Source organism: Chrysemys picta, chromosome 5 (genome assembly GCF_011386835.1).
Source record: "Chrysemys picta bellii isolate R12L10 chromosome 5, ASM1138683v2, whole genome shotgun sequence".
NCBI lineage: Eukaryota > Metazoa > Chordata > Testudines > Emydidae > Chrysemys > Chrysemys picta.
Window position 1 is genome coordinate 82,172,635 of NC_088795.1, and position 22,294 is coordinate 82,194,928.

General features: G+C 41.1%; 1 protein-coding gene across 14 annotated transcripts in view; it reads left to right on the forward strand.

Annotated features, from left to right (window-relative positions):
* The window catches only part of SNX25 (sorting nexin 25), a 166,386-nt gene that overhangs the window by 62,481 nt on the left and 81,611 nt on the right, over positions 1 to 22,294 (forward strand). For all 14 annotated transcript variants that reach the window (XR_010601841.1, XR_010601839.1, XR_010601842.1 and 11 more), the window contains one exon: positions 10,086 to 10,156. Coding sequence is in view for 5 of the 14 variants with exons in the window: in XM_065597936.1 (XP_065454008.1) it covers positions 10,086 to 10,156 (71 nt within the window). In the remaining 9 variants the exon portion in view is untranslated. The remainder of the gene's footprint in view (positions 1 to 10,085; positions 10,157 to 22,294) is intronic.

Below are 22,294 nucleotides of genomic sequence, written 5' to 3' on the forward strand. Positions count from 1 at the left end.
ATTAGACTGTTGGAAACCTAAATAGACATGAGGTTTATTAGAGTAATAACACTAATGGAGCTGCTTGCTTCAGTTGAAACGTAACCCTTTTTTTGTTGTTCTGGTACAATTAATGTGCACTGTATTCTCTATCTAGGCCTCTAGGTCCCTTTAAATTGTAATATCGGAAGGCAAACTCACTGTATGAAGTACTGTGTTTTTTGGCTACATTTGTATCATTATGTTCACTTTCCAGTCTATAGCGTGGTGGACTTACCTCGAGCTGTGATATCGTAAGCCCCAAGCAATGTTGGGTCTGATCAGAACTTGAATGGGAAGCCTTCAGAAAAATCTCAGGATTCTTGCAGGGACATGGTGTTTGTGATTCAGCAGGTGATACTGTTTCCTCAGGATCTGTGTAATACCAGTATCCCAGCTTGGTGGCCGAGTAGCACTGTGCTGCTGGAAGTGCAGTCTCCTTGCTATGTTTAATTTATCTGTCTGTCCCCATTCCCGTGGTGTATGAGCACCTGTGGAAGAGACTCTTGTGGCCAGGTAAAGATTCAGTGGTACATTTTTCAGAGTAGGGTAGTGATTTGTCTGTGAATGTTCTAAGGGTTGAGGTTGGGGAAACCACACAAAGGTGTGTCTGTGGATGAACAAAGTAAATGACATTTCATGGTATATTTAGCTAATAAACCACAGGAAAGTATGGAGGAGAAGGGAAAATAAGCTCTTGAATGCTTACAACTGGGAATAAGTTACTTTGCAGTGCTGAGAATTTTTCTGATTACCTCCCTCTAACAAATAAATCTCTGGCATATGGGTATCAACCCTGGTTTCCTGGTCAAATTCCAATCTGGGTAATAGCATTCTGCTCACCTAAAATTTCCTGTATCCCATAATTTTAGTTGGAGGACACTCTTCATTCCTTGTCCTAGAATGACATGTAGCATTTCTGTGCACTTTTTTTTTGTAGGCTGTTAATCCACAAAGGTCAAAGAATGACAAACTTTTTATTTTTAGTTTTGTTTATATTTGAAAATAAGCTAACTGAGATCGCTTCTTGGTAACCTCTAAGCCATCTGATTTAGATAGTAACAGTTTTATAGTTTAGACTTGGCTATTGAAGAGAATTATCCTAAGAAATTATAGTTAATGTGAAACTCAGTATTCCTTTGAAACATCCAAATGGTGGTTTGTCATTTGAGAAGAATTTAATTCCTTCCCATTTCCCTGAGATCAAGATATTATATCACTGAAGGAAGTCTCCAGGTATTGATAGATAATTCCTCAGATTCTTGATTCTCACTGCAGTCAAAGTAGTTCCAATTCCTAAAAGAAGTGAAATCCTCCATAATATATGTGGATACACAACTTTTTTTTCTGAAATCTCACTGGGCTTTCTGTTAGATTTATTAACGATAGCACTTAAGGTGATTGGAACTGGGTACTTATTGTTTGGGTAGGTGGGAGGATCAAAAGCTGGGAAGATAAAAAATGAGGCAAGCAGTTGGGAAGGGGATCATAGCGCCTGGGATGTGGAGTGACCCAGTACAACCATTCTTATGTTCTTAGCAAGAGGGTTAGAAGCTGGGTGGGGGGGTTGGATGGGCTTGAAATCATTTATTGGTAAGTGTGCTAATCTTCATGGTTCCACATAGCTGATGGGATTTCCCTTGTAATAAATCAGTTTATGCTACTAGTATTTTCACTCCTTAATTATTGAACGTGGACAATAGCATATGCACAAATTCATTCACAGTGAGGCCCCTTGAACCTTATTTTCTATCCAAAAAGACAAGAGTCCATACAGAAATTGTGACTGGGCCTACATGCCCTAACCCAGAGCTGACTGGGAAAGTGTAACGTCCTTAGTGATGGGATCATAACTGCCTGCCCACACTGTGGAGATGTGCAGGATAATAGGGCTGGTCCCACTGTGGAGAGTTAATTTCCAAGGACACTAGAAAAAAGCAAGTGTGGTTTGGAGGGGGGGAGGGCTGGAGCTTGAGAGGAGACAGACACTGAGGCCAGGTGGCTTTTCTCCTTGTTCCTGCTGGAATTCTCTGAAGGTCGTATAGCCATTTGGGATTATGTAGCTATAGAATGCCTAAAAATACTTATACGTGGCCATTAAAGAGTAGGGTATTTTTTTCTTTACAATAAAACACATCTCCCAGATTTTCAAAATATATCCGCGCATGAGAAACTGTGCACGTGCATCCCATACTGGCCCACCCTTCATAGAGGCCTGTCGAGGTTCTTTTCTTGTGATACACTTTGTCAGCCTCTGCCTAAAGAATGAATGGACAAAGAGAAATCCTTGATGGCCCCTCAGTGAAAGATATTATGGACAGTTTAAACAGACATACCTACCAGGCCATTAGTAACCTGTTGGGACAAAAACAAAAGCCCAGAGAGCAGAGTGTACTGTTTTATAATTCATATAGCTAGATTTCATAACAACTTATAAAAGCCTCTTAAAATTTATTCTACCTCACAAGAATCCTTGGGGGTAGGTAGACTGTTCAACTCTTCAAAAGGTTAAGAAGTGGCGTTAAAAATATAACAGCAACTTTTAAAAATCTCTTAAAGAACAGTCGCTTCCCTAATATTTGCCAGTGAGCACAGTAGTGTGGTGAAGGTGGAAAGTAGTTCTTTAAATGTCTCAGTTAGTGGTTTTTTTTGGAGTATCGTTGTTTTAAAGCCAAGTGTGTAGAGAAAGTTAGATATAATTTGTAGGGAGTGGTAGATTTCATGGCCATAGCTTTTTGTTTTTGAAGGGGAGCAGGGTATCTTTTATTATTTATTTTATTTTATTATGTTAAAGGCAACAATTGTGGATTAGGAAACTATCCAATTAGAACTGTTTGGACTGTTTCCTTCGTATTCTCCTGCACTGCCTACATAAATTGGCCTTGATTTGGAAGGTTATGTTAAATCCTTCTCTGTAAGTGTGTAGTTGACAATAGCCAACACAACAAAGTCATGCACTTCACAACATTTCCACATCCTCTACGTGAAATATCTATCGTTCTTAAATTTTATTGCTGAGACTTCACATCTTGACAAGAATTCTGTATTGCTTATCTTTGATACAAGGAGTCTAAGTTGAGAAAGCCAACTCGTTCTCCTCCCCCCCCCTTCAACTTATCTGTCCTGTTTTAGGTCTTACATTATTCTGTGTGTTGTCTGTACATGTTTTTTTTAGAGTTCTTTTTAAACAATAGAAGAACTTTGTTTTTTGTGTTTGAGAGAGACTTTTCAAGTCATAGTTTATTAGTATTAATAATATAAATTTTAGTTTATAATTGGATCCCTAGTGAAAACTTGCTCTCTTGCTGTGCAGACACATCCCTTTGGCTTCCATAAGTGAAAAACGTAAGAATGGCCATGCTAGGTCAGAACAATGGTCCATCTAGCCTACTATCTTGTCTTCCAACAGTGGCCAGCAATATTCCCTCTAATTTTTCCCATGCATGGGTGGAATGAATTTATGTGCACCAATATGGAGGTGATGTGTGGTGGGGGTTGGACGAAGGGGTTCGGTGTGTGGGAGGTAGCTCAGGGCTGGGACAGAGGGCTGGGGTGCAGGGGAGTGAGGGCTCTGGCTCCATCTCCAGCTGGGGGTGCGGGGTCTAGGGTGGGGCTGGGAATGAGGGGTTCAGGGTGCGGGAGGGGACAGAGGGTTGGGGTGCAGGGGAGTGAGGGCTCCAGATGGGGGTGTGGGCTTTGGGATGGGGCTGGGGATGAGAGGTTTAGGGTGCAGCCCTACCCAGGGCTGTGGCGGGGAGAGAGGTGTCTCTCTCCGGCTGCAGACGCCCTGGGGCCAGGGCCGGGGGAGTGCAGTGTGCACACCTGTGGCCCCCTTGGTGGCTTCCTGCATGGTTGTGCAGGCATGCACCTTAGAGGGAATGTAGGTGGCCAGTGCCAGATGCTTCAGGTGGAATGAACTGAACAGGGCAATAACTGAATGATCCATCCCCTTCCATCCAGTCAGCATCTGGCAGTCAGAGGCCTACAGACACCTAGAGCATGGGGTTGTGTCACTGACTGTCTTGGATAATAGCCATTCATGGACCTATCCTCCATGAATTTATCTGGTCAGTTTTTGAACCCAGTTATGCTTTTGGCCTTCACAACATCCCCTGACTGTGTGTTGTGTGAAGAAGTACTTCCTTTTGTTTTGTTTTAAACCTGTTGCCGATTAATTTCATTGGGTGACCCTTGGTTTTTGTATTATGTGAAGGGGTAAAGAACGCTTATGTATTTGCTTTCTCCACATCATTCATGATTTTATGCACCTCTATCATATCCCCCCTTAGTCATCTCTTTTGTAAACTGAATAGTCCCAGTCTTTTTAATCTCCCTTGGTATGGAACCTGTTCCATACCCTTAATCACTTTTGTTTCCCTTCTCTGAATTTTTTCCAAATCTAATGTATCTTTTTTGAGATGGGGTGGCCAGAATTGCATGCAGTATTCAAAGTGTGGGCGTACTAGGGATTTTATAGTGGCATTATGATATTTTCTGTTATTATCTATGCCTTTCCTAATCGTTCCTAACATTCTGTTAGCTTTTTAGATTGCTGTCTCACATTGGAAAGATGTTTTCAGAGAACTGTCCACAATGACTCCAAGAACTCTTTAAGTGACAACAGCTAATTTAGACCCCAGCATTTTGTATGTATAGTTGGGATCAGGGTGGATTTGATTTAATAATAATAATAATATATGGAGATATACCTATCTCATAGAACTGGAAGGGACCCTGAAAGGTCATAGAGTCCAGCCCCCTGCCTTCACTAGCAGGACCAAGTACTGATTTTGCCCCAGATCCCTAAGTGGCCCCCTCAAGGATTGAACTCACAACCCTGGGTTTAGCAGGCCAATGCTCAAACCACTGAGCTATCCCTCCCAGCAGCCCCTCCATCAGCTCCGCACTCTGCCCCCCTCCCCCCCCCCCGGCTCCCAGCAACTTCCGCCCACCGGCAGCCCCGCTGATCAGCGCCTTCCCCGCACCCAATCAGCTCTTTCGTGGCATGCAGGAGGCTCTGGGGAGGAGTGAGGGCATGGCAGGCTCAGGGGAGAGGGTGGGAAGGGGTGGAGTGGGGACAGGGCTTGTGCAGAGCCAGGGGTTGAGCAGTGAGCATCTCCCAGCACATTGGAAAGTTGGTGCCTGTAGCTCCAGCCCTGGAGTCGGTGCCTATACAAGGTCCTGCATAGTAACTTCTGAAGAGCCGCATGTGGCTCCGGAGCCACAGGTTGGCCACCCTGGTTCAACATTTCTCTCAAGCCCGATGTTGAGAACTTTGGCTGTGACAGTGCCATGTATTTTTTCATGATTTTGTTTGCAAATTGTCATCAGATTAGGCCACTTCTTGATATAGTGCTCAAAACAGTCCACTACTGAGTTCCATCGCACGTCTTGTGGGAGCGTTAGCTTGGTTCCTCCCACTTTTTTCAGAGCAGCTGCTGCAAAGTGGTTGTTACGGAAGTATTTTGCAATTTCAACAACATTAGCCTTTATTTCTGGAACACTGAAGTCTTTGGCTAGGAGGTGCATCAAATGAGCACTGCAACCATATGTTATTAGCTTGGGACTCTCTTCTAAATGGCTTCTCATCTTGGATACATTTGCAGCATTATCTTTGACCAAGCTGCGGACTAGATATTTGAATTTTTTTTCACAGTTTGTTATAGCTTTTGCTGCTACTTCTTGTAAGTATTCTGCTGTGTGTGCATTTCCTGATGTATCAATTGTTTCTGTAAGGAAGACATTCCCTTCTTCTATTCTCACAGAAGCACATACAACAGGATCATTGTGGACATTGCTCCACCCATCAATGACTGAACCATGTTAATGAAGTGTGGGCTCTCAATAATATGGAGAGGAGAATTTGTTGCATAAACAAACTGGGCAGTTTTCCCATCAATTACCTCTTTTTGTAATCTGCTGGTTCTTATCGCTAACTTATGTATGTCTATGTGACTGAAACACTGTCATTGCCAGATAACGCTGAAACTATAGAAAATGATGGTGATCTTGAAAGTGGATAGTCTTCAGAATCCTGTATGTTGAGGATGTATTCTCCTAAACAAAATAAGTCAATGCAGTTATTTAATTATTATTACCATTGTGCTCATTTAGTATTACTCAGTGCATTCACTGACACTCAATACTACTTTAAAGGTGAAATTGTAAAAGGAAGATCTGCCTATTTCAGCTATTTATTTTTTATATCAACTGCATCTAAAATGATAGTACCATAGAGTAACAACACTATTTTTTGCTCAAACATGAGAATTCAAGAATAATCCAGAAGGAAGACTGGCAGTCCTTAAGAAAGAAGTATGAAATAAAAAAAGGTTTACCAACCTGAAGATCCTGCATGTTCAGACATGTTCCTTTCATCATCTTCAACGCAGCTTCCTCCTGAGAAGGAACACTTCTCGTGATGTTGTTTCATTTAGGCAACCAGGCCTTGCATTTCTTTGTTTCACTGTTTGCATTTTGCACACATGCCTGTCTTACCCACAGGTAGAGGAACTTCATTCAAATATTCCCAAAGTAGGTCTCCTTTATAATGGCAGCAGGCCGTAGGCTTTCCCTTCTAGTGAGAGAATGGTATGGTAGATCTCAAATCAATGAGGGCTACACTCAGAAAGACCTCAAGACTTCTGGAATATGCTGCTCAAACAGGGGTAGGCAATCTATGGCACATGTGCCGAAGGCGGTACACGAGTTGATTTTCAGTGGCACTCACACTGCCCGGGCCCTGGCCACTGGTCCGGGGGGCTCTGCATTTTAATTTAATTTTAAATGAAGCTTCTTAAACATTTTAAAAATCTTATTTACTTTACATACAACAATAGTTTAGTTATATATTATAGACTTATAGAAAGAGACCTTCTAAAAACGTTAAAATGTATTACTGGCACGCGAAACCTTAAATTAGAGTGAATAAATGAAGTCTTGGCACACCACTTCTGAAAGGTTGCTGACCCCTGATCTGTACAGAAGCCCCTGGAACCCCATAAGATTGGGTCCCTAATTCACGAACTATTGGAACTCATTTACAAAACTTTTCTTAAACATTACATGAATATATTGTCTCATACTATAGAATTAGAATTTATAATCCCTATTCCATGATGATATCTTTGAGCTATAATGTATCTTAATTAAAGCTATATTTAGATTTTTTCCTCAAAAAGCATTTTATCAAAAAAATCCAATTTAAATAAAAAAAATCTGATTTTTTTTAATTTTTATTTTTTAAAATCATATTTTCCAGTGTGGATTACTTTGCACTTATCAACATTGAATTTCATTTGCCGTTTTGTTGCCCAGTCACGCAGTTTTGTGAGATCCCTTTGTAATGCTTCACGGTCAGCTTTGGACTTAACTGTCTTGATCACCTTTTCATCCACCTACCTATATCTGCTGGAGAACTGGAATACCTTCCTTGGGCTTTTGCACTGGGTATGAAATATTGAAGGTTTCCAGAGCAAAAGATCATGTGACTTTGAAGGATAGCTACCTTCCAGTGCTGCTTTGTTATTTTGGGGAAAGTTTTGACTCCTGTTTTTGTGAAGTAGTTAAAATATTTATGTCCTTATTTCCTTTCATCAAGGAAAAGGGTCTTACAGATAAATTTTCTTCATAAGGATGTGAAAACCTTAAGAGAAAATACAAAATATATACATACAGTGGGATCACGACAATGTGACCCACGATCCTTGAACTTCCCTTCTCCCCAAATTTAAGGTCCTGTGGAAAGTTGAATGAGATTGCAGAGAATAGGGAAGGAAAGGAGAATCCTTACATATGAGGTCTGAAACCATAGGTAGTAGTTTTATATAGTGCCATAAGTTTGTGTGAGATAAAGAGGTTGAACGAACTAGAAGTGGCTGAGAATGAAAGATGATAAAGGGAGGAAGCTGATGGTTAATTTTCCCTCTGATTAGCAGCTGTGATGAAGGTAGCGCAGTATCACAATTGTTATTGTATTTGTGTAGCACCACGGGTTACTAGATGCTTCATGGTAAAACATAGACTACAGCCCTGCCACAAAGCTTATTTTCTTGCTTTAGAAGTGATGAGAAGAGTAAGGATAACAAACAGTAGGGGAAGGGGATTGGCGCAGGGAAAGACAGGGGTACCAACAACATGAGCCTGTGATCACACAGTTTACAACATGTGCAGCTCTTTAAAAAAAAATGAAATGGCGTAAGCTAAAAAGAACTGAAAAATAATTGACTCACTTATGCATTAGTTTATTTTATTTCCAGTAACCCAGATAATTTTTTTTCTTCTTGCCATTTTAGTCCTATTAGGATTGCTTAAATGCTTTCACAGCTTAGATATTCTAGGCATCATAGCAATTCTAATAGTTAGGACTAGAGTGGCAAGAAAAAAATAACATACTTGGTTCCCAATTACCCAGATAAATTATCTGTGGTACTAATTTGGCTGCCTTTTACCATAGTATCTGAGCACTCACACTGCTTAATGTAGTTATACTCACCACACCCCTGTGTGGTAGAGAAGTGCTACTACCTCCATTTTTACAGAGGAGGAGCTGAGGCACAAAGAGAGACTAAGTGACTTTCCCAGGTGTCACAGGAAGTCTGTGTTATAGCAAGGAATTTACTCTAGTCCCAGGCTAGCACAGTGACCAGTGGGCCATTCTTCCTCATAGGTATTTTGAAAAGCATGTGCTGTTGAGTGAAATCAACTGGGATAAAGTAATGGCAGAAAAAGTCCAATGCAGTATGGAAGGTGTTCAAAAACAAACGTATGGGTAACTTTACAGTAGCCATAAAAACTGGGTAGGCACATTTTCTGAGAATGTTAGACAAGTTCAGAAACTATTAGTTAATCCTCATCTCCTCACTAATATGCTCAGAGGAAAAGTGTTGAATATCTCTGTGACAGAATAATTAAAGTTTCAGTGAAGCAAGGAGTTTATGAAAGCCATAAAGATGAATGAACAGTAGAAATATCTTGAATAAAAATATCACCACTTAACTATGTTATCTTCCAACTGCTGCTGCTGTGTGCAGTTTGTTTTTTCTTTCTGTACAAATGTATCTACCTCCCAAGCTTCAAATATAGGTCTGTGTGTAACTCAGGTCAGGAACAGGGACAAATGACCAAGCAGCCAGGTTATTAATTATAAGGACATAACTTTCAGTGACTGCTTTTTTTTGGTTAACTGTGGTTCTTACTCTCTTGCTTTTTCTGGGGTAGGAAAAGGGATGGTAGAGGAAACCCCATCCTTCCCTTCCCTTACTCTGCCACTCTGAGCATGTCTGTCTCTGATGGGAGGGAGGGGGGAATTCTCTTTTCTTTCTTAGCAGAATTTGTTCATTATGCCTGGACAGCACAGTGTATTTCCCTTTTCAGCAGGGTTTCTCAAGGACTTGCAGTTTACTCGTTGATTGAGTAACCTTGAGTCTACTACACCTCATTCTGTACATTGACTTTGTACAAAGTAATGGATTTTGGTTTTAAAGCCTTAAAAGATACAGACCCTGACTGCATCATCCTTACAGCTACCTGAATTCCTTCCCCTTTGAATATTACAATTGCATGTTACATCAGCGAACAAGTCTGCCTTTGTTGTAGGAGGCCATTGCACGTGGAACTCTCTCCTGAAATCTGTCTCAGTTTTACAATGAAGTCTTAATTATTCCCTCAGGCATGTTTTTAATTTCACCACTCTGCCAAGTTTATTACATTCAATCTCACTCTGTTTGCCAACATTACTTTGTTTCACCTTGAAGTTTTAAGACCATGGTTTTGTATTACACTTTCATTAATTGTATTGAGTTTTTAAGAACCTGTCATACAGTATCCCAAGGGTTTCAGTGGAGACAAGGGGACATCCAAATTATTGCTGGGTTTTTTGAATGATTTTCATTTTTTGTTTGTTCTGTCTTAGAGTGGGAGAGGAGAATTCTCAGTTTCCAGACATACTTGCCCTCTGAATGGGAATATGAGTTTGTTCTACATTTTTACTTCTAAAAGTGTGCAATATGAAGAGCAAATTTATAAAAGACCATCTTTTATCTTTTTTTCTCCCCTCTTAAAACTAGGTATCAAATCGTAGTGGAAATAGTTCAAGCAACCACAATCAGCAACTTTCCCCAAATGAAGAGACAGAAAGGTAAGCATGCATTCTGTTCAGAGTTTTAATATAATAAACGTGATATCTAAATGTAAGACATGAACATAGCTGAGTTTGTGTGCACAGCTATTGGACAGATTTTGAGAATGTGCCTTCCAACATTAGATTTTAATATTCCAGTTTTCACACTGTGACGGGTTGGATCACAGAAACCCCCTTGGGAGCTGCCACCTGATGTGCCAAGAGTACTTCTACCCCTGCTTTCCCTGCCAGCTCGGGACCCCAGCACCCTGTCTTGCTGAGCCAGACACGCCCGTCTGCTCCAACACAGACCCAGGGTCTGAACTGCTTGCCCCAAAGCTTCAGACTTAACTGAAAGCAGCTCACAGAAGTGTTCTTGTCTCTAACACTCAGATGCCCAACTCCCAATGGTGTCTAAAACCCAAATAACTCCGTTTTACCCTGTATAAAGGTTATACAGGGTAAACTCATAAATTGTTTGCCCTCTAAAACACTGATAGAGATATATGCACAGCTGTTTGCCCCCCTCCCCCCCCCCCCCCAGGTATTAATACATACTCTGAGTTAATTAAGAAGTAAAAAGTGATTTTATTAAATACAGAAAGTAGGATTTAAGTGGTTCCAAGTAGTGACAGACAGAACAAAGTGAATTACCAAGTAAAATAAAATAAAACACGCCAGTCTATGTCTAATCCAACTGAATGCAAATAAAATCCTTACCAGTTCCAGAGTGCTTCCTTTTACAGACTAATCTCCTTTTAGTCTGGGTCCAGCAATCACTCACACCCCTTGCAGTCACTGTCCTTTGTTCCAGTTTCTCTCAGGTATCTTTGGGGGTGGAGAGGCTCTCTCTTTAGCCAGCTGAAGACCAAATAGAGGGGGTCTCCCCTGGGCTTAAATAGACTTTCTCTTATGGTTGGAGACCCCCTCCTCTCTCCTATGCAAAGTCCAGCTGCAAAAAATGGAGTATTGGAGTCACCTGGGCAAGTCACCTGTCCACGCATGACTGAGTTCCTTACCAGCCAAGCCACATTCCTGGGAAAGCCTAGGTGTGGATTGGTGTCTCCAAGTTCATTGTTGGCGTAAGTATTTCTTGATGGGGCACTTAGTGAGAATAGTCCTTTCTCAGGAAGTTGATCAACTGCTTTACTACAGCATACTTAAAAAGAAGAACAGGAGTACTTGTGGCACCTTAGAGACTAACAGTCTCTAAGGTGCCACAAGTACTCCTGTTCTTCTTTTTGCGGATACAGACTAACACGGCTGCTACTCTGAATACAGCCTACTTAGAATCAAACAAGTATGCAGCCAATATTCATAACTTTGAATACAAAAATGATACATGCCTACAAATAGGATTAATAGATTCAGTAGATCATGACCTTTACAGGGATATGTTACATGGCCTATGTAGCATACAACACATTCTAGTTATGTTATATATATATATACACATACATAAGCATATTTCCATAAAGCCTTATGGGGGGCACCGACCGTCACACATACACTTACTAAAGATGTACTTAGTTTTGTTTTACTTGTTCAATTGTGGTTAAAATTTATTTGCCAAAATCTTACTGTTTCATTGTAGACAAAGTTCAGAAAGTAAATAATATCTGTCTCTGGTACACCTACCCTTGTTATATTAAGATTTTTGCAATAACATGGTATTTTACATGGTACAGTAAAACCTCTTATATTACTGAATTTCACATATTTGCTGGCTAATACTTGTCATTGCATAACTGTTCAGAATTAACCCTCTAATCCAGTCCTATAAAAAAAATTCTCCAGTATATACTCCCCTTGATACTCCCTTGCACCAATATTATTATGTAGGAGTTTGGGTTTCTCTGATCTAAATGACAGAGAGCACTGTGGGGTTGATCCTCATAAGCTTGCAAGAAAGGAGGACATTTTGAGGACACATTCAAAATATGTTATGGATTCATGAAGCAGTGTCTCAGTCTCTGTGAAGCTGTCTGGTTTACCAGTTAAAAGTGAAGGGATTACAGTTCTGAGGAAATGGATTACTGTATATTGAAAGGGTGGGGTGTGGGAAAGGAGTAGGGACAGTGTAACACAGAATGAAAGGTCAGGTGAAGGGGCCAAAATTTACACAATCTGATTCCGATTTTCCTGCAGGTTCTCATTAATATACCTGGGCAATGACAGGCCTCAGTACAATAACTACTTTCCACACACAAGAATACACATACAATGAAAGCTGGCTGTAAACTTGCCCTGCTAAGTGTTTCAGAAGAGGCAGCTCTCCCTGCACCCCCAATCATTTTTCACCTTTATTTTTGCTGATAGATCAAAGAAAATTCCAATCCTCAAGCTAGAATGGCTGGGCCCATTCCCCATCATCTCCTCTGAATTTACTGAAATTGTGATCTTATTATTGTTGAGGCTTGTACTATATGAGCAGTTAAATGAATATTATGTCCTTTTCTTTTTATATGCTTCAATACACTCCTTCTCCAATTTTTAAAATACCTATTTTATTATCCTTTCAAGATATATGCTGTATACTTCTTAAAAATATTTATGTTCATGTACAATTTATGCTCCCACTTATGAGTATTTTATTTGACTTTGTTTTCTTTTCTCAATAAATGTGAAATTGTGGTGATAGTAACAATACTGGACACAGTTTTCATGTGGGCATGGACAAATATTTTTTAAGGTACAGTAATAGAAACAGAGAGTATTAGTTTTTGTCCGTAATCTAATATGGAAGGGAGACTTCCAAAGTGTGTAGTGGAGATGTGTCTGAGGTTTCCTCCAGGCTTTTAAAATAAAATTCCAGTGTCATTAATTCTTGCATTTTTTATCATGAGTCTTGCAATATTTGGTTTCTCAGAATCCCAGGTGCTGGAATCAAAAGATTGCATGAGAAACTGTTTTCATTTAAAGAAAATAAATTTCTAGTTCTAGTGCATGCAGAGGAAAGCCTTAAAATATGACTTGAATGCACCCTAAAGGTTCAGGAAACCCCCAACATTTATCATTTAACTTTTTTTTTTTTTCAAGCCAGTCTTGTGTGTTTTGGAGCCTGAGTCATATTTTTGAATGCTTGAAGTTGGCACCACTGAAATTCCTTTCTTTTATAACATAAAGTAGAGCTAACTATCTGCTGATCCATAACAAATTGCTTGTACTGTAACAAAGCAAAAGGAAACCTGAAAATCAGTGTTAGGTTAACTGTCCATTAGAGAAAGGGAATATTAATGTACTTCAGATGAAAGGTTAATTTACTGGAAAGAGTTTTTCTCTTTCTTATTTTATTACTTTATAAAACAAACTTACGAGTCCATTAAAAAAATTAATTTTTCCAAGTGTATGGTTGCCTACGGTTGCTGGTATTAAGGAGCTCTGTGCTTTGTTGTGACAAGACTTGATTTATAGGACAATTTGTACAAAAATATTGTACCCCAAAATGCTTTACAAAGATAGATACTATTCAAGTTTTTCAGGTCTGATTAAAAAAAACTAACAAGCAAACTAGGGCTGTCAAGTGATTAAAAAAATTAATCATGATTAATTGCGCAGTTCAAAAAATTAATTGAGAATAATCATGCTGTTAAACAATAATAAAATACCATTTATTTAAATATTTTTGATATTTTCTGCATTTTCAAATATATTGATTTCAGTTACAACATAGAATACAAAGTGTACAGTGCTCACTTTTTATTTATTTTTATTAAAAATATGTGCACTTTAAAAATCAAAATAAATAGTATTTTTCAATTCACCTAATATAAGTACTGTAGTGCAATCTCTTTATCATGAAAGTTTAACTTACAAATGTAGAATTAGGTACAAAAAAACTGTGTTCAAAAAGAAAACAATGTAAATCTTTAGAGCCTGCAAGTCCACTCAGGCCTACTTCTTATTCAGCCAAAAGTTTTACATTGTTTTGTTTTTGAGTGCAGTTATGTAACAAAAAAATTCTACATTTGTAAGTTGAACTTTCACAATAAAGAGATTGCACTACAGTACTTGTATGAGGTGAATTGAAAAACATTTTCTTTTGTTTATCATTTTTACAGTGTACATATTTGTAATAAAAGATAATAATATAAAGGAAGCACTGTACACTTTGTATTCCGTGTTGTAATAGAAATCAGTATATTTGAAAACGTACAAAAACATCCAAAATATTTAAATTTCAATTGGTATTCTGTTTAATAGTGCGATTAAGACTGTGATTTTTTTGACTTAATCGCGTGAGTTAATTGCGGTTAATCGACAGCCCTAAAACAAACCTTATCTCCCCATATAAATGATGAGATTCAGGAATGTGGTTCCTGATGGGAGGAATGTACATAATTACCAAGTTGTAATTTTGCCTTGGCCAATGCTCTTATTACTTTTCAGTTTATATAAATATATCTAATCTACCATTATAGGGTCCCTTAATTGAGGAATTTACTGAAAATACCTATTCAAGTATTGTGGATTAGAACAACAATGATAAACTAAATAATAGTTAAAACTTGTAAGGCTATGTCTACACTATGAAACTAGGTCAAATTTATAGAAGTTGATTTTTAGGAAGCGATTTTATATAGTCGATTGTGTGTGTCCCCACTAAGCGCATTAAATCGGCAGAGTGCGTCCACAGTACTATGGCTAGCGTCGACTTTCGGAGCGTTGCACTGTGGGTAGCTATCCCACAGTTCCTGCAGTCTCCGCTGCCCATTGGAATTCTGGGTTGAGCTCCCGATGCCTGATGGGGCAAAAACATTATCGTGGGTGGTTTTGGGTATATGTCGTCAGTCGCCCCTACCTCCATGAAAGCAAAGGCAGACAATCGTTTTGCGCCTTTTTTCCATGCAGACACCATACTGCTTTCAGCAGACGGTGCAGTAGGACTGCTAACCGTCGTCATCCAACCACCACTTCTGCTGCAACTCTCCTCTCCTGGTGCCACGAATCGACCTCGCAGGTCCTCTCATCGTTCTTTATAAATATCTATTCTCATCTATCCCGTCGTCATCCACCGCTGCAACTCTGCTCTCCTGCTCGGGTCTCAATAGTGAATTTCTCCATGTTGTCTGTCATGGGCTCCCAGGAATGTGTGTTCTTCCTCGGGAAATGTGTGTGGTGCTGACCGTTGTCCTCCACGGTTTCCACTGCAACTGTGCTCTCCTGGTGCCATGAATCCACCTCGCAGTCCTCTCGTTGTTTGGTATAAATATCTATTCTCGTGGCATCTGTCGTTATCCACCACTTCCGCTGCAACTCTGCTCTCCTGCAGACGCCATACCATGGCAAGCATGGAGCCCACTCAGCTCACTGCTGCTATTGTGAGCATTGTAAACACCTCGTGCATTATCCTGCAGTATGTGCAGAACCAGAACCTGCAAAAGCAGGCAAGGAGGCGACGACAGTGTGATCACGATAGTGATGAGGACTTGGACATCATGGTGGTAACGGGGCAGGTCGTGGAACGCTGATTCTGGGCCTGTGAAACAAGCACAGACTGGTGGGACCGCATAGTGTTGCAGGTCTAGGATGATTCCCAGTGGCTGCGAAACTTTCGCATGCATAAGGGCACTTTCATGGAACTTTGTGACTTGCTTTCCCCTGCCCTGAAGTGCAAGAATACCAAGATGAGAGCAGTCCTCACAGTTCACAAAGCGAGTGGCGATAGCCCTCTGGAAGCTTGCAGTGCCAGACAGCTACCAGTCAGTCGGGAATCAATTTGGAGTGGGTAAACCTACTGCGGGGGCTGCTGTGATCCAAGTAGCCAATGCAGTCACTGAGCTGCTGCTATAAAGAGTAGTGACTCTGGGAAATGTGCAGGTCATAGTGGATGGCTTTGCTGCAATGGGATTCCCTAACTGTGGTGGGGCGATAGACGGAACGCATATCCCTATCTTGGGACCGGACCACCTTGGCAGCCAGTACATAAACCACAAGGGGTACTTTTCAATGGTGCTGCAAGCACTGGTGGATCACAAGGGACATTTCATTGACATCAACATGGATGGGATGGCCAGGAAAGGTACATGATGCTCGCATCTTCAGGAACTCTGGTCTGTTTGAACAGCTGCAGGAATGAACTTACTTCCCAGACCAGAAAATAACTGTTGGGGACATTGAAATGCCTATAGTTATCCTTGGGGACCCAGCCTACCCCTTAATGCCATGGCTCATGAAGCCTTACACAGGCATCCTGGACAGTAGTAAGGAGTTGTTCAACTAAAGGCTGAGCAACTGCAGAATGGTAGTAGAATGTGCATTTGGACATGTAAAAGTGCGCTGGCGCAGTTTACTGACTCGGTTAGACCTCAGTGAAACCAATATTCCAATTGTTATTGCCGCTTGCTGTGTGCTCCACAGTATCTGTGAGAGTAATGGGGAGATGTATATGGCAGGGTGGGAGGTTGAGGCAAATTGCCTGGCCACTGATTACGGGCAGCCAGACACCAGGGCGATTAGAAGATCACAGCAGGGCGCGCTGCGCATCAGAGAAGCTTTGAAACCAGTTTCGTGACTGGCCAGGCTTCGGTTTGACAGTTCTGTTTTTTTCCTTGATGAAAACCTGCCCTCTTGGTTCACTCTACTTCCCTGTTAGCCAACCGCCGCCCCCCCTTCGATCACCACTTGCAGAGGCAATAAAGTCATCATTGTTTCAAAATCATGCATTCTTTATTAATTCATTACACAAATAGGGGGATAACTGCCAAGGTAACCCGGGAGGGGTGGGGGAGGAGGGAAGCACGGGGTGGCGGAGGGGAAGGACAAGGCCACACTGCATTTCAAAACTTATTGAATGCCAGCCTTCTGTTGCTTGGGCAGTCCTCTGGGGTGGAGTGGTTGGGTGCTCAGAGCTCCCCCACCCCGCGTTCTTCGGCGTCTGGGTGAGGAGGCTATGGAACTTGGGGAGGAGGATGGGCGGTTACACAGGGACATCAGCGGTGGTTTGTGCTCCTGCTGCCTTTCCTGCAGCTCCACCAGATGCCAGAGCATATCAGTTTGATCCCCCAGTAGCCTCAGCATTGCATCCTGCCATCTCTCATCTTGCTCCCGCCACCTCTCATCTTGTTTGTTCCTTCTGTCCTTGTGTTCGTTTTCTGCTTTCCTGGACTCTGACATTGTCTGCCTCCATGCATTCTGCTGAGCTCTTTCTTTGCGGGAGGACTGCATGAACTCAGAGAACATTTAATTGCAAGTGCGTTTTTTTCACCTTCTTATCTGCGCTAGCCTCTGGGACGGAGATGATACGGGGAGTGTTGAAACATTTGCAGCTGTGGGAGGGAAAAAAAGGGAGAGTAGTATTTAAAAAGACACATTTTAGAGAACAATGGGTAGACTCTTTCACGGTGAACCAAGCTGTTAACATTACATAGCATATGTGCTTTCGTTACAAGGTCGCATTTTGCCTCTTATATTGAGGGCCTGCCGGTTTGGTGTGAGAGATCACACACGCTGGGCCGGGCAACAGAATTCGGCTTGCAGGCAGCCATGGTAAGCCACAGTCTTTCAGCTTCTTCAACCTTCATAATATGTGGGAATGGTTTCAAACAGCAGCGCTCTCCTTTCCCATACCAAGCTCCCGTTGGGTTGGCCATTTAAAAGGAGGGGCAGTACTGGCCGCGAATGCATCCCAAGTCTTCATGGCAAATTAATCATTAAACACGCTTGCTTTTAAACCATGCATTATATTTACAAAGGTACACTCACCAAAGGTGCCTTCTCTGGCTTCCTGGTCCGTGAGCCCGCCTTGGGAGGGTTGGGTTGGGAGGGTATTGGCTCCAGGGTGATAAACAGTTCTTGGCTGTTGGGGAGAATGGTTTCTCCACTTGTGTGCTGTGCACTATCCTCATCCTCCTCATCTCCCTCGTCCCCCAAATCCTCATCCCAGTTGCATGAGACTTCCCCCCCTTGCAGGTGTCCACAGACAGGGGTGGAGTAGTGGTAGGGGCCTCCCCAGAATTGCATGCAGCTCATCTTAGAAGTGGCATGTCTGGGGCTCTGACCCGGAGCGGCTGTTTGCCTCTTTGGTTTTTTGGTAGGCTTGCCTGAGCTCCTTAATTTTCACGTGGCGTTGCTGTGGGTCCCTGTTGTAGCCTCTGTCCGTCATGCCCTGGGAGATTTTTTCAAATGTTTTGGCATTTTGTCTTTTGGAACAGAGTTGTGATAGCACAGTTTCGTTTCCCCAGACAGCGATCAGATCCAGTGCCTCCTGTTTGGTCCATGCTGGACTCTTTTGCGTTTCTGGGACTGCATGGTCACCTGTGCTGATCAGCTCACCACGCTGGCCAAACAGGAAATGAAATTCAAAAGTTCCTGGGGCTTTTGCTGTGTACTTGGCTAGTGCATCTGAGTTGAAAGTGCTGTCCAGAGCGGTCACAATGGAGCACTCTGGGATAGCTCCCAGAGGCCAATACCATCGAATTGCATCCATGCTACCCCAAATTCAGCCCGGCGATGTCTATTTCAGTGCTAATTCCCTCATTGTGGAGGAGTACAGAAATCGATTTTAAGAGCCCTTTAAGTTGACAAAAATGGCTTCGTTGTGTGGACAGGGGCAGGGTTACATCGATCTAACGCTGCTAAATTCGACCTAAACTTGTAATGTAGACCAGGGCTAAGTCTAGTCTAGTTTTTTTTCCTCTTCCTTTACTTTTCTTTTGTGGAGTTGGTTCTGTATTTTATTTGAAGTTTTGTTATGTCCTATGCTTAAAAACAACCATTATAACAATACTCTTTACTAGCCAGCAGCATAGTGGGGTGGAATGTTGAGGCTAGCCTTAATTCCTAATTTAGGACAATAGCAGTTTTGATTTCCTACAGCAACCTTAGAGTTGAACTACTCCTAAATATCCTTAGTTTCTGAAAATTTTCTAAGGTGGAAGTTTTGTTAGAGGAAATGTAGTTGTATAATGTATACTTTTGCAATTCTCATAATGTTCTGCAGGCTTATCGTTTAACCTTGCAGCTATTTGTGTCGCACCCCACATACCAGCTTTCCCACAGTCAATATGATTTAAGGTTTCACAGTCCATAACCATTTTTTTTTCCAATTATTGTTCAAAATATTGACACAAAGTACACTAGTTAGTAACTATTCTAATCCGCCGAAAGGTAGAATAAACTTCAAGTTCTTCATCTGTTTTAGTTATTCTCCTAAGGATTTCTTCCTCCAAAATATTCAGGGTCAACCTAGCTGGAGCTGACCTTCAAAGGACACAGTCAACAGGTATAAGGTTCAAATTTTGTTTATTTTTAAGGTGGGCAGGAAGTTATTTGAAAAAGCAAATATAATGTGTTTGTTAATTTCAGTGAAAATATTTTAAAGAAAAACACCATTACCTTGTGAACCTGATCAGAACAGCTTAGTTCTAACCTGCACCTGTGCCCTAACAAGTGTCCTGGGTGTGTCCCAGGACATCCTTTGTGATTCTTTCTTGCCCCCTGCCCCCCCCCCCCAACCTCAGTCAGGAAGCTCCTGGCTCTGTATTCACTCACAGCTCTTAACTTAGATTCTGGTGGTGGTTTTAGTCCTACTGTCATCTGTGAATTCCCCTTCCCTCCTCTTCTGAAGACTGCCGCAGCCCTTATTGGAGATGGCTAGGTTTGCTTCTGCAGGAGTGCAGTTTCTTTGCTACTTGGGCAGCTTTAAAGGCAGAGGATTGGAACAACTAGCACCACATGACCAGCATATGCTCCACAGACCAATCAGTTGCAAGTGTTTTGTTAATACATAATGGCAGACACTTTGCTAGTACATGACAACCAGAAAGAAAAATTGACCAGCCTGGTTTAATTACGTAGCTGATTGAATAGCAAAAATTAACAGACAACATAACAAATGAAAAATGGGCATTAGACTTTTAAAATTCTTTTGTTGTTAATTATCTGCTGTTGGTACCATTTGTTGCCTAGATCACTTGGTGACAGGGTGGTTTTATTAAATAGATAGAGTACTGTAATTTTAAAAATATTTTTATCCTGTAATTGTTCCTACTGTTCTAAGCAGTGAAACATGGTCTGTGATATTATTTCTTTTCAGTTTCACGTTTCTTAAATCTTCTGGACCATAGGGGCAAATATCTCAGCGGTCTGAGATGTAGGAATACTTTGAGAGGTTCAGTGATTCACAGTAGTGATGCCTGTTGTGGATGATTTAATTTCTATGGCCAGGAGAGTTATTTGTGGTAATCACTAACATTTAAGTGACAAGAAACCTAATGTAGCATCAAATGCTTTCTGAGGTGTTGACTTTTTATTTTTGCATCATGCAGCACACTGAATAGATGCTCTAGTTTTAAACACTTGCATTGTAGGTTACTTTCCTCATTTTCCCAGACAAACCTGCTGAATCTGATTTTATGCTTATCTGCTGCCTCATTTCCCCTCCCCCCCCCCCAAATAGTCAAAGGATTGTAACTATGACTGTTGGAGGGGGAGTGCTTTTTTGCTCATCTTGTGTTTTGTATGCTGATTTTTGGACTATGCTCTTCTCTATTGCGGCTTTTGCTCAGGTCAAAGAATTCCCATCTTTCTACAGTTAGTGTCAGTTGTAAAACTCTGATCATTTTGTCTTTTGATGAGAAGTGATTGTTTACTGAGAAAGCATCAGGTCTAATTTGGTCACAAATTTAGGTTTAGTAAAATTCAGTTTTTAAAAAACCTAAGACTGGTAGAAATATTTCTGTGAAATTCTGCTTCTTTTATTCTAATCTTAGCAGAAACAGTTTGTAAGATGATATACATTCCTCTGCAGTATTTTAACATAGGCATTGTAGCATTATGTGAGTGGGAGAGAACCAGAAAGTGAAATTGACTAGAAACTGGCAAGAGACAAAAATAAAACTAACTTGTATATTTTCATTGTCCAAATTAAGAGAGAGATTCAGAAAGTAAAGATAGAGTAAAACTGCAAATAGTAAACTTTTCAACTGATTTCTGTTAATAATCTAATGGGTGGTTCATAATCTAAAAATGTGTTCTTTTTTTTAAACAAGTACAACTCTTTTACTCTGCCAGTTCAGCATTTTTGTTTCTTCTGTTATTAATTATTATTATTGTATTACATTAGTGCAAAGAGGCCCAAACCAGGACCTGGGGCACCCTTTTGCTAGATGGTGTACCAACCAATATGAAGATACAATCCTTGTGCCAAATAGCTTACAATTAACTGGATCTCTACTTACAGTTTTTGCCAACAGCCCAGCAACGCTTGTAGCATCACCCACCAATTTTCAGTTCCCTGCCTTCCACATGACTCTAGCATGAGCAGAGAAATCCGTCCTAGGAGAACTGGAAAAAACACTCCCTCATTAGAGCTTTTCAGACACTGTATTTTAATTGTCCAAAGGGCATCACACTTGACAAAATCACTCCCTTCCAAGCAGGGAGTGAGAAAGTGTGGCCTGAAAGGGAACTCTGCCCAAGAAATCCTTGGTGCAGAACTAGATTTCTCAGGGTGAGCATTCCCATCAAGTATAAAGATATTTGTATTTATAGGCAGAGCTGAAGACTAATGGAGAAGCAGAACCGTTGCAACAGGACTGTTTGTGGGGAGAATTCTTAAACAGACAGCTATAAAAACATCTTTTAGACATCATTTACCCTGAAGCTCAGTCTTCAGTCTGACTTGAAGTATGTACTTTTTTTTTCTCTTAAGCCAGTAGGTCAGGATGTAATAATATCAGTACTCAGATAGCATTTTATATCTTCAGCACAGCATAGGCACTATTGGATTTTAATTCTAACAAAACTCTAGCATGAACTCCTTTCTTTGTTTCTGTATCGGTGATAGGCTGTGCTCAGAGAACTGTGGTTGTGCTAGCATGGGTACTACTCTCAACTCTGTATGTAGAGAGAGAATAGTTCCTGCAGGTCAGGGTTTGGGTTATAGTGCAACTGACCTAGGCATAACCATTGTTGGTTCTAATTCACATTTCCAAAAGCAGTTTCACTGAATCTTCTCTTTATTCCTGATTGGGATCTTCCAGACATGCTAGTGGTGCTAATGGAGCTTGCTGCTCCACTGTTCAGTTGGAGAGATGCCTGTCATTGGGCACATGCTCACATAACTTCTGAGGTGAGGAGTTCCCACCCTGCTCCAAACAGAGGATACATGTTGGATGCTCACTGGAGAATAGTGCAAACTCACTCCCTTCCAGA